At 43.4% G+C, this 13,179-nt stretch overlaps 1 protein-coding gene across 4 annotated transcripts in view; it reads left to right on the forward strand.

The window, feature by feature from the left end:
* Positions 1-13,179, forward strand: part of WDFY3 (WD repeat and FYVE domain containing 3) — a 212,536-nt gene that overhangs the window by 64,990 nt on the left and 134,367 nt on the right. For all 4 annotated transcript variants that reach the window (XM_060247100.1, XM_060247102.1, XM_060247101.1 and 1 more), the window contains exons 8-13: positions 1,782-1,968; positions 3,944-4,110; positions 6,132-6,599; positions 8,476-8,577; positions 11,451-11,644; positions 12,443-12,900. In XM_060247100.1, coding sequence (XP_060103083.1) covers positions 1,782-1,968; positions 3,944-4,110; positions 6,132-6,599; positions 8,476-8,577; positions 11,451-11,644; positions 12,443-12,900 — 1,576 coding nt within the window. The remainder of the gene's footprint in view (positions 1-1,781; positions 1,969-3,943; positions 4,111-6,131; positions 6,600-8,475; positions 8,578-11,450; positions 11,645-12,442; positions 12,901-13,179) is intronic.

Here is a 13,179-nt window from a genome sequence, read left to right on the forward strand (position 1 = left end):
TTCTTTTTTGTAGCATGGAGCAGAGGAAGATAAGGTAACTCTCTCTCACTCTCACACCCCTCCTTCCTGCATCAACATGCTACATCTCAGCAAGTCCGGGAGGTAGCAAAGTTTCCAGGATGGGACATCAGAAGAGCCAACAGATCACCTGGGAGTTGTCTCCTGACCCCCTCAAAGAAACTTCCTTGGATGCAGAGCAAAATTTTGTCAGCAGGGGATCAGAAACTGACTCCCAGCTGACTGCTCATCAGTTGGGATTTGACTTTTGATGGCCGCAAGCAGCAAGCTGCTGTGAATACACACGATTGCAAACAGCTCATCAGTTGGCCGTCTGATCATTGCCGACAAGTGGATAGTGAGCCAAACTGGCAGGCATTTGAGGATTCCTAGTTGTATACAGCCCAGGGACAATGAATTTGACAGTCTTGCTCTAAACTTGTAGGGTGCAGAAAGATGTCGCAGCACAGATGGTTGGAAAAGACACTTTTTATTGTAATTCAGCAAGTTTGTAAAATGCCAAGTAGAGCTTTTCCTAAATTTCTGCTAGGCTGAATATATAGTCGTTTCTCATGTGAACGATTGTGGTTTTGTAACTTCTGCTGATGCTGAAAGCTCCCGAGAGGAGTTCCTGTTTCTCATTTACTCTTAAATGCCTTTATAGTTCCTTGCAAAGGCAGCTTGGCTAGTTGTTTCTGTTTTACTGCTGCTTTTTCTTTTCAGAACATTTACAGCAGATGGAAGAAAATTAAGCCACTGTCATGTTATGGGTCTCAAGTATACTGTATATAGTTCCCAAGAACTTGCAGGTTAATAGACTGTGGAACATTATTTAAAACTAATAGACTAGTTCCGTTCAGCTAATCTACTTTTTATATTTGAAATAAGCTGTAGGAAATACGCATTCAGTTCTGCCTAAATACGGAAACATGGTGTCTTAATTATTCCCTGATTAAGGAGCGAATTCTTTCACATTGAACTCCTTCCTCAAATGGTTACCTATCAGTTGCAGGCACAACAAATGCCTTCCTAGTAAGACAACTGGAAACAATTAGCTGATTGCATTAAATGTCCAGTAAGCAGGTTTGCCTTTAAACAGGCTTTCCGTTTCTTCAGGTCTATTATTTTTAATGCTCTTCAGAAATTTAAACTGCAGATTTATTGTAATTGCTTTAGAAATGTACGCCCCTCTTCCACACACTCCACAAATGATCATCGAAGCAGTTTATGTAACAATTTTTAAAATAATAAAATAAAAAATAATGCAAAATTGAGTTCTTGGTTTTTTACACAAACTCGGTTTGCACATTTTATGTATTATGTGTCAAACTCCTATCAGTTTTCACTGTTTCTGGCGACTGATCAGACTCATGAGACTTTTGCATAGTCACAAAGAGAATATTTGAAGTTTAAAAGATAAATTGATTTTTGATTTGTATTTAAGAGCTACTTTGCACATTTGGAAAAGTGGCACGAGTTGGATGAATGAACGTTTTGTAATTCCATTCAACAGATGGAGGAGGAAGTTGGTCTGGCTTAGCTGACTTGCTGGCTGAAATTATGGCTCTGAGTGGAACTTAAAAGTTCTCTTTTTGCATATTTCTTGCAGTTGTAAAAAGTGGAAAGGATGTGGGGGAAAAGGGTGTTTCTAGTGTCTGTTTTTGAAAACTGCTTGCTAAGTGGTCTTGTAATAGTTATGTGACAGTAGTGACTAATCCATATTAATTTAACATGCATACAATTGGGGATGTTAAAATGCTTATTCTGTCATGTAACCTTTGCAGAAAAAGAATGCTTGTCAACATGTATTCAGAACATGCAACAGTCGGATGACCTTTCACCTTTAGAAATAGTTGAGATGTTTGCTGGCCTTTCTTGCTTCCTCAAAGATTCCAGCGATGTCTCTCAAACGCTGTTGGATGACTTTAGGATATGGCAAGGCTATAACTTCCTCTTTGATCTCTTACTCAGGTATGCAAGCAAAGTTTGTCAATGTAACATTCTTGTCCGATCACATTGTTTTCCTTTTCTCAGCAAGGGCTGTCTCCCTGCATCAGGATATGTAATTCACGGAAGATGCTGAGGGAAAGTTGAATGTATCCAGTCCAGGGGTGGCCAAACTTACTTAATGTAAGAGCTACACAGAATAAATGTCAGATGTTTGAGAGCCGCCTGACAGATGGGAGGGAGGGAGAAAGGAAGGAAGGAAGGAAAATAGATGGAGGATGAAAAGGTGGAAAGAAAGCTACTTTAAATGCATTCTGCAAACTGCCAGCTGACTCGGCTTGGAGAAGTGATGTAAAAAGAGAAATGCCTTCTCCAAGCTGGTTAACGGGGCAGTGGGGGCTTCGAGAGCCACACAATATGTCTGAAAGAGCCACATGTGGCTCGGAAGCCACAGTTTGGCCACCCCTGATCCAATACTTATATGCTATGACGAAAAGATAATATTCCATAATGGAAATTGACATAGGCCTTAGTAGGGGTTGCCAGATCCAGGTTAGGAAATACCTGGAGATTTTGATGGTGGAGCCTGGGGAGGGTGGGGTTTGGGGAGAGGAGGGACTTCAGTGGTGTAGAATGCCATAGAATCCACTTTCCAAAGCAGGCGTTTTCCTCAGGTGAATTGATCCTGAGATCAGGGCCCTGTGGGACTTATTACTGTTTTGCAGGGCCTGTAAAATGGAGCTATTCCACCAGGCCTTTAACTGAGGCAGTGGGCATCCAATAAAAACTTGGCCTCCCTCTGCTGAAGCTACCATCTCCACGTAGCCCAGACTAAGAAGATCTTAGAAGCCTAATGGGGCCAGCTTGAACATCTGTGCATATGGATCAATGGTGTGACCTGTTGTTAATCTGTGCTGCTTTAAACTGTTTTAATTGTTTTGTGTTGTTTGTAATTTATCTGGTACGTTTTAAATTTTGCTCTGTGATCCGCCCTGAGCCCATTCGCGGGGAGGGTGGAATATAAATTGAAATAAAGACAAAAAGGTGGCTGCCCCGTGACTGTGGAAGAGCCTCTCAGAAGCAGTCAGGTGACTCCTGCTCTCCTGTCTTGCCAGAGAGGCTGTAGAAGAGTTTCTTAGAGTTTTGAAGATTTAATTTTTTTCAAGGAAGGGTAGGAAGTGGAATAAATGCTTGGAGAAAAAAATGTAGTTATATGCAGTGCTTATTTAAATATATGCAGTGCCCTGACTTGGATGGACCATGCTAACCTGAGCTTGGAAGTTAAGCAGAGTTGGCCTTGGTTAGTATTCGGATGGGAGACCACCAAGGAACACCAGGGTTGTTACGCAGAGGCAGGCAATGGCAAACCACCTGTGAACGTCTCTTGCCTTGAAAACCTGATGGGGTCGCCATAAGTTTGCTGTGACTTAATAGCAAAGGGGGGGGGGAGTACTTATCAGATAAAAGTGTCTCCACAGTGACACTGTTTCCGAGGGCTTTCTTCCATCAGCCCAGTCCATATTCTCGATTGTCAGCTAGTCAGGAATGCTGACTAATGGCTTATGGAGCTGACCTATTCCAAAGGGGAGGGATAGTGGCTCAGTGTAGAGCATCTGCTTGGTAAGCAGAAGGTCTCAGGGTCAATCCCTGTCGTCTCCAACTAAAAAGGGTCCAGGCAAGTAGGCATGAAAAATCTCAGCTTGAAACCCTGGAGAGCCGCTGCCAGTCTGAATAGATAATACTGACTTTGATGGACCGAGGGTCTGATCAGTATAAGGCAGCTTCATATGTTCATAAAGAGTTCAGCATGCACATGGCTTCATTCTTGACATTTTTTGGAAGGTGTCTGTTATAATAGGTCCAGGCCATTGGGTTTGTAGTGTAATTAAGTAGACGTGTCCCTTGAAATAATTTGATTATTATTATTATTATTTTAGTGTTTCTGATTGGTTTGAAAGAATGAATGGCTTTGTGTTGAGATTAGTTTGTTTTTCTGCAGGTTAGAACAAGCAAAAGAAGCCGAATCCAAGGATGCTCTGAAAGATTTGGTTAATCTGATAACCTCATTAACAACATATGGGGTCAATGAGTTAAAACCAGCTGGTGTTACAACAGGGGCACCTTTTCTGTTGCCTGGATTTGCAGTCCCACAGCCTGCAGGCAAAGGTGAGGGGTACTCTTTTCAGGTCATATAGAGAAGGAAGTCTGTGACTGTGTTTTCAGTCATTTCACTGCTGAAGTTTCCCCCATTAAATGGAAAGGCTTAGGTTGGCCTGAAAGATTCTTTCTTTGCCAGGTCCTTTAGATGAAGACAACTTGACTTTCCTTTTGTCACACAATCACTTTGTCTTCCGGAGGGAAACTGTGGCTGATATTTTGAGGCTCAGATCTTTAATTGCTGTTGTGTAGTGATAGTATAATTTGGAACTTTTGTCTCCAACATTAATAGGATGCCATGTCTAAGAACAGTAACACACAACAGCTTTTATCTACCTGCTTTGTGGTTCTTTTGTGCATCCTAAGAACATATAAGAAGAACCCTGCTGGAGTACACTAGTGGTCTGTCTGGTACAGCATCCTGTTTCAAACAGTGATCCACCAGCTCCTCTGGTGGTACAACAGCAGGGCATAGAGGCTGAGGCCTTCGCCTAATGTTACCTCCTAGCTCTGGCATCTGAAGGTTGACTACCTCTGAATGTGGAGGTTCGCTTTAGTCATTAAGAGTAGTAGCCACTTCGAGACCTATCTTCCATGAATCTATCTTAACACCCTTTTAAAGCTGTCAGTCCTGTGGCCATTGCTAATCTAACCTCCTTCTCCTCCAAGTGGTATGAGCATTTATAAAGCCGACTATTCCTTTCCACTGTGATCTCGTCCCCTCTTCACATGTAACTTGTCACGGCTGGGGCCGGGTCAGCCAAAGTCCAGAGGCAGTCCGAGGTCTGTAGCCAGCAAGCAGGAGTGTCCAAGGTGCCAAATCCAAATCGCTGTGCAAATATCGCAGGTCCGAGGTCCAGAAGCCGAGGTCAGGGAGTCCAGAAGTCAAAAGCCAAAGTCAGGGAGTCAGGAACCAAAGTCAAGCCGGAGTGGATGCTAGAACGTCAGGGAGATGACTAGTTGCTTCCACAAGGCCTCCTCCCAAAGCCCACAGCTATATAGCCCTCTGCTGGCTGTTGCCCATTTGGGCTAATTGCTGGCTCTGGGAGGCAGCCAGGATCCTGTTACAACTCAAGCATCCTTGCTCTTAGGAGGGCCAGAATCCTCTCAAAACTCAGGACTCAGGGCGCGTCTTGCTTGTGAGCGTGCCGCCCTCCTCCGATCCCTGAGGTCCTGACGGAGGTGGTCACGCACACGAGCCACCCGAGAGGGCGAGGCAGGGGGGCTGGGATCTTCTTCAGCAGGAGGCAGGGGTACTGGTGCAGGTGGCAGGGATACAGTTTCCTCGGCAGACTCGTCTTCCTCTGCAGGGTCCCCAGCACCCATGACATAACTGACAAAACCTGATGGTGGACCATGAAATCAGGAGTATATGAAGTCGTCATTTCTCAAACAAATGTTCCTTCCAAGCCCAGGGTGCTTGAAAAGAACTTATCAGCATCCTCTTAAAATCCAGAACTTCTTACCTATGTAGCATCATTGCAATGAAGACACTACTTAAATTCACGGGTCATGACTATATCTTTAAGGACGTCTTATCCACAGGGTATAGATGGAACTCTCTGTCTGGGGCAGAGATGTTCTGTATTCTTGGTGCTTGGGAGGGGCAACAGTGTGAGGGCTTCTAGTGTCCTGGCCCCACTGGTGGACCTTCTGATGGCACCTGGGTTTTTTGTCCACTGTGTGACTGTGTTGTACTTGATGGGCCATTGGCTTGATCCAACATGGCTTCTCTTATGTTCTTTTGTTCTTATGCTATCCTAAAAACAATCCTACTTGCCTCCCCTGTCTGGAACTGATATGTTGTCTGTTAATGCAGCTCTCCTGAGACCTCACTTGCTCTGTGAGGAGGGAGAACTTGTGCTACTACCACCCACCCCCCTGCACCCTGCAGGCTCAGTTTCCTGTGCTCTTATTTGCACTAACTAAAGAACAAATGTGTAACTTGAATTCATACTCTGTCTTGATTATGCTCAGACAATAATTTGTACATAAACTACTGTCCTTCCCCCCCCCCCCCACTGTTGTAGGCCATAACGTGAGGAATATCCAAGCATTTTCTGTCCTGCAAAATGCCTTTCTGAAGGCAAAAACTAGCTACCTTGCACAAATTATCCTCGATGCCATCTTAAATATATACATCGCGGACAATGCCAACTACTTCATCTTGGAGTCCCAACACACTTTGTCCCAGTTTGCGGAGAAGATTGCTAAGCTTCCAGAAGTACAGGCCAAATACTTTGAGATGCTTGAATTTGTCGTCTTTAGCCTGAACTACATACCTTGCAAAGAACTTATCAGCGTCAGCATCCTCTTAAAATCCAGCGTCTCTTACCCATGTAGCATCATTGCAATGAAGACACTACTTAAGTTCACGCGTCACGACTACATCTTTAAGGACGTCTTCAGGGAGGTGGGGCTCCTGGAAGTGATGGTGAACCTCTTACATAAGTATGCAGCTCTTTTGAAAGATCCTACACAGGCTTTGAATGATCAAGGTAAATTACTTTCTCCCCCCCTCCCCCTTTTTAAGTGTTTTAAATCAGGGGTGTCAAACATGTGGCCTGAGGGCCAAATCAGGCCCCCCAAGCAACTGGCTCTTTGCTTCCTTTTCCTTTTCTCTTGCTTCCTTCTACATCTCAGCTTGCTTTACAAGGCTTGTTCAGTCGCACAGGAGCTGCAGAGCAAAACTTTTATATTCTCCATTGGTTGAGGCTCCTACCCCTGTTGGTCCCTTGGGGAGGGAGGGAAAGAGCCAGAGCTTCCTTTTTCCAGTTCCCTGGATCCCTTGGAGAAATACAAAGAAAGCACTTTTAAGATCAAAAAATGCTAATGTTTTAATGTTTTTCTTTTAAAGTTTTTAAACAAATCTTTAGTTGTGTTTTGTCCTTTGAAATGTTTACTATCTAATCTTAAATAGTACACACGTGGCCTGGCCCAACAAGGCCTAGACCGGCCCGACAAGGTCTCATTTATGTTAGATCCGGCCCTGTTAACAATTGAGTTCGACACCCCTGTTCAGGACCAGATCTACATGTTTTTTGAGGGGGGGCAAAATTAAATGATGCCCCCTTATGGGCCATTCTATCTTATGGCCCCATAGAATACAATGGACTCCATACCCAATTTGGCGCCCCCCCCTCCGTCAGCGCCCGGGGCAAGCACCCCCCCTTTGCCCCCCCCAGATCTGGCCCTGCCCCTGTTTTAAATAATGCTTTATTTCCTTCTTTTGCTCACCTCTGCGTTTTCATTTCTCGTGCTGTGGAAAATGCACATCTCTCGTGTTGTTATCCTGAAAAGTAGGCTGCTATTGACACATGTGTAATTTCATATTTCTTCTAATTGGCTTCATCGTGCCACCCTTCCAGAGGCAATTTTGAAACTCTCTTTAAGCTTAGTTTTCTGCAGAATCTCGTGAGACATTGAGGCCATTTCCCAAGAATAAAGCTTGCTGCCCGCACATGTGAAATATTGATGAACTGTGTGTGAACACCTCTAGGTCATATCCAGTGTCCAAGATTAAAGCTATTTTTCACGGCGATTGTAAAGTTCAGGCAGTTCAGCGCTTGAAAGAAGAATGCCCTCCTGCTGCTGCTGTGTCACTACTTAAACATTTGTTTTAATGACAGCTGTATGCCGGGGGCCACAATGAAGCAGAGGAGTTAGTGAGAGTCATGGTAAGATCAGAAGGAGGGGCTGTGGCTCAGTGGTAGACAGAGGTCATTTTGTAGAAAAATAGGTGGTGGAGCTCATCCAGGAATTGTTATGCAGCTGCACCTGACAAGGTGGGAAGAAGGAGGGGGGGGGCGTCAGAAAGGTTCAGGAGCTGTGCTCCTGTGAGCTCCTGCTGAATTCAAGGCCTGGTGGTAGAGCATTTGTTTGGCATGCAGAAGGTCCCATGTTCGATGCCCAGCATCTCCAGTTAAAAGGACCAGCTAGTGGGTGATGGGAAAGACCTCTGCCTGAGACCTTGGAGAGTTGCCACCAGGCTGACAGTACTGACTTTGATGGCCCCATGGCCTGATTCAGTATAAGGCAGAGTCACATGTTCAGGAGTGTGAGAGCATTGCACGTGGGGAACCAGCATGGTGTACTGGTTAAAGTGTTGGGCTAGGACCTGGGTAAACCAGGTTCGAATCCCCATTCTGCCACGGAAGCTGGCTGAGTGACCTTGGGCAAGTCATATCCTCTCAGCCTAATCTACGTCACAGGGCTGTGGCGAGAATAAAACACAGGAGAGGAGAACGATGTAAGCCGCTTTGGGTCCCCAAAGAGGAAGATGGCATACAAATACAGTAAGTAAATAGAATTTAAAATTATGTAAACACCTTTCTATTTTTTTTCCAATTGTGGCTTTTTAAAATTGTTTTGTAGGGGACTCAAGAAACAACAGTTCATCTGAAGACCAAAAGCAGCTGGCTTTGCTGGTTATGGAAACGTTGACGGTGCTGCTTCAGGGTTCCAACACCAATGCAGGTATTCTGTCAGTCGACTGGTGAAGTGTGTGGAGCTGCGCTTCTTAGGGTGATACTTGACCTTGAAAAGGACTTAAACCTAAAGACAAATGACAGATCCCATGAAATATGGAAGGGCTGTATCAAGCAGGTTTTTGACTTTGGGGTGGGTGGGGATGGGTATACAGAACAAAATTATTTAATTTGCTTGGTCAGAGTCTCCCAATGAAACATCTGTTGTAGAGGATAAACTTGTTTCTAGCATGGCCGCATTCAAATATTTATGTCATGGATTAAAATGCATGTTATATGTACATAGATTACATACATATACAAACACATTCATGTATTTTAAACCACAAATATGAATACACATGCACAGGGGAGTAAAGTGTGGGTGTCTGAGGGCTTTATAGGTAAGAACCAGATTTGAACCTACAAGCATATTAGAAGCCTGTGTACCTGTTTAAGAACAGGTACTGCTTATGCACTTATATGGCTTATACCCAGAAGGTGGGATCCACATTCTACAGTTACTGGAGTCTCTAGGAAACCTTTACCAACACTTTTACAGTGGCTGTTCAGGACCACTAGGTCAAATGAACACTAATAGAAAAGAAACAACTCTTTTACAGAATGTCTATGACCACAGTGCGGATTCAACTGGCTTATCTAGCCACATTGTCAGTTTTGGCTTTAAAAAACACAGCCCTGTCTAGAGAGGCTTTGTGGCGTAACAAAATCTGAGAAAATCTAGGGCTTTTTTGTAGCAGGAACTGCTTTGCGTATTAGGACACACACTTCTGATGTAGCCAATCCTCCAAGAGCTTACAGGGCTCTTATTACAGGACCTACTGTAGGAGGACTGGCTACATCATGGGTGTGCAGCCTAATATGCAAAGGAGTTCCTGCTACAAAAAAAGCCCTGACTTAAAGGTTTAAGTGAAGAAACTTCAAAATGTAGACAAATAAAAAAACCAAAACTAAAAGTAAGTTTTACTTATACATTAATCACAACAAAATAATAGCCAGTGGACCACAGACACCATAAAAATAGCTCTAGTTCCCTTTACCACTGTGGCAGATACACTGTTTCCTACAGAACAGTCACCAAGTGACACGTATTTGGTTGGTCAAAGAATATGATAAAGCAACAAAACACCAAACGCGTTTCGACTGTTGTCTTCCTCTATGGTACAATCAGTATTATCCAGCTAAAAAGCTTCTGAGGAATGCAACAATCATCAAATAAAGCACAATATGTAAATATATCCACAAATCTCATACATCGGAAGGTCTCATGTTGAGTTGAACGTGAGGAGAATCCTTACATCCTTATCAAATCTTCTTTGAAGTCCTATATATGAGATGCAGGCACATGATCCGATCTTAAACAAATGGATAGGATAATATTCATATGAACATCAAACAGTATTCAAGACCAACTGGGGAAAAAATTCTGCTTCATAACAAAATCCGTCAGAATCTGACAGGTCACGCTGCAGAAGAATATCAGAATGTGAAGCTAGGCTAGAACCAGGTGTTGGGGCCGAGGATGGGTATATCTGGGTGATGGTGGGCAGAGCAGGCAGAACTGGGTAGATTATGGACAGAGTGGAGAGGGGGGTATCAGTATTTTGTGAGCCTTCAGACACAAATACTGGTTACTGGCTATCAGGAAAAAGCTGGCAGGTTGGCAGTCGTACTGCCTAATGAGATTCTCTTTTTTCCAACCGTTACAAGGAAGGAAGAGGAGGCAAGGGGAACGGATACCCTCCTGACCTTTCTCATTGCTTCTTTGCAGGTTGTAAGGGCTAGTAAAGCTGTCTCTTCCTGTGGATTAAGAAACAGAAAGTGAGCTTTTGGTGTGGCAGAACAACTTCTGAAAGCTTTCCTTAACTTGTGCAATATGGAGTACATTATCTCTGTTTTCATGTTAATGACTGATGTACCTTATTCAGCTCCTCCAGCTTGTGGGGGGCGGGAGCAGAAGACTATATAACAAATGAAAAGAATTAGGCAGAGCTGTCCAGAAATAATATGGAGACGGGGAACAAAATAATTGCACATAAATGGATATGGTTTGTAATTAAGCTGTAAAGTCTTTGTAATTAACACGGTATCTCATGCTTCCCTGTACAAACTCATGCCTTTGCAGAAGAACAGAAACAGTCCTATTACCATATTATATTGTAGCTACTGTACAAATTTGACTACTGGCTTATTGCTTAAGCAAATTAGCACTTCAAGCTACTGGAGTCTTGGTCATTTCTATCACTTCAGGCAGTTTCAGAGATCAGTACAAGGCTGTGGCCCCAGTCCAACACTTTGTGTGTGTTAGAGATGGAAACTTCTGAATGTATGTGCTTGTGTGTGCATGTAGTAGAATTTCACAGTCATGAATGAGATTGCTAAATAATTATGAGCTTTAAGAATGGATTTTGTCTTTGCTCATATGTTGCAGCCTATAAGTATTTATCCTCCTGTGTGGGAAGTCAGGGGTTGCTTCTTGAATGCTTAAGAAACTAGCTTCTAAATGCTTGTTGGCAGAGAGTGCAGACACTTGAGCCAATATGCTCAGTAGATAGATAGATAGATAGATAGATAGATAGATAGATAGATAGATAGATAGATAGATAGATAGATAGATAGATAGATAAATTTATTGTCATTGTTCTCAACAAAAGAGAGCAATGAAATGAGGTGCTCCTCCACAAACATACCAACACATCAAACACACATATTCATAAACTATTTAAATACATCTAAAACCATTTAAACCATTTAAATCCATCTAAAACAGATAATCATTCATAAAACCACAAAAAAAAGATAGCGTGCCTAGATTCACTCGGTGGCATCACAGCTATTCTTTTGTACTTACGTTCGTTATAGGTATCTTCAGAGAGTTTGGCGGAGCCAGGTGTGTGCACAACATAGTAAAATATCCACAGTGCAGGCAACATGCACTGATGATAATCCAGCAGCTGGTGCTGTCACCGAGTGGTGATGACGACATGGGTACCCTTTTGGGATTGATGCACTCCGCTCCACCTACAGAGCTACAATTGAAGACTGACATATTGAGGGTAAGAGCAACATGATGGAATGTGCTGATGCTCGTGAAGGTACAGTTTCAAGCACAATAAATAGCCTCCTGAAAAGCTGCTTCCATTTCATGCTCTGAAAGGGAAAATGTCTCCCTGTTTCAGGGGCATGCCATGTGCCGTCTGGAGGCTTCCGGTCCACTCCTTTTCTGGCTGGCTCTCTTCGGGGCCTCTAGATGCCGCCCTGAGCTGGCCGTCTGTAATCACCCTCTGTGTGTCTCTCTCTCTCTCTCATTTTAAGTACAGTTTTAGATGTTTTAACACTTTGGTGCTCACCGCCTTGGGGCCTTATTTGAGTGGAAAGGTGGCACAGAATTTTTTTTAAAAAAATAAAGTGGCTGTGTTTCAACTCTTGTTCAGTTGACAAGGAAGCTTTACTTAGCAGTAAATTTTGTGTGATGAACGACTTCTAGGAATTTTGCTCTATACATTTGGGATTTGCTCAGTCTTGTAAGAAAAATTAACACAGTTAATAGAACAAAATTTGAGTCCAGTGGCACCAGTATGGCTAGCTTCCCATTTGAATCTAACCCACCTGTTAAGTCTGTGATGAGTCTGAGTGGACTGACATGAATTAGGTACTCCATTCTTTTCTTTTCTTTTTTTAAATATCAATGAATGAAGGCTGATTTTGTGCATGTGAAACTGTCTGGAGAGAAGTTTAAATGTCAGCATTCAGATGCTTGAAATACAGCCTAGAAACATGTGGCAGTATGATACTTGTAGTAGCTTGTCTTTGTGACCTCCTGTTTTCCTTGCCTTGTCTGAATATCCATGCAGGCCCTGCTGTGTGTACTAAAAGAGAGTCACCGGACGAGAACAGTTTTTAGAAAAGTTGGTGGGTTTGTGTACGTCACATCGTTGCTTGTTGCCATGGAGAAGTCCTTGTGTTCTCCGCCCAAGAACGGCTGGGAGAAAGTGAACCAGAACCAAGTGTTCGAACTACTCCACACCGTTCTCTGCACCTTGGCTGCAGCAATGCGCTACGAGCCTGCCAACTCGCACTTCTTCAGAACAGAGATCCAATATGAGAAGCTGGCCGATGCCGTGAGGTTACTTGGCTGCTTCTCAGACTCCAGGAAAATCAGCCCTTTGAACATCTTCCCCTCCAACACCCAGCCCTTTCAAAGACTGTTGGAAGATGACCTGATCTCCATGGATTCTGTGTCGCCTACTTTGAGGCATTGCAGTAAACTCTTTATTTACCTCTACAAAGTAACTACAGACTCTTTTGACAGGTACGATTTTTGTAGCGTTTTGGGAGTAAAATACAATTGTGTTCAGAAATTACTGAGTTCCATCCTATGACTTTAACTGTGGCACCTCCCTGAGAGTGAGATACCTTCCCTGGGCTGAAGAGGCCCTTCCAATGCTAGCAGAACAGATCTTTGTAATCTAGGGTATTGATATTTCTGTGCTTCGGTGTTAGTTCAGAGGATTATTCACTCTCTGTTTTCAGCTGAGATTGACAAATGCCTTTCTTATTCTCCCCCCTGAAGCCATTGGTTTATTGTCTC

The sequence above is a fragment of the Heteronotia binoei genome, chromosome 9 (genome assembly GCF_032191835.1).
Source record: "Heteronotia binoei isolate CCM8104 ecotype False Entrance Well chromosome 9, APGP_CSIRO_Hbin_v1, whole genome shotgun sequence".
In the NCBI taxonomy this organism is placed as follows: Eukaryota; Metazoa; Chordata; class Lepidosauria; order Squamata; family Gekkonidae; genus Heteronotia; species Heteronotia binoei.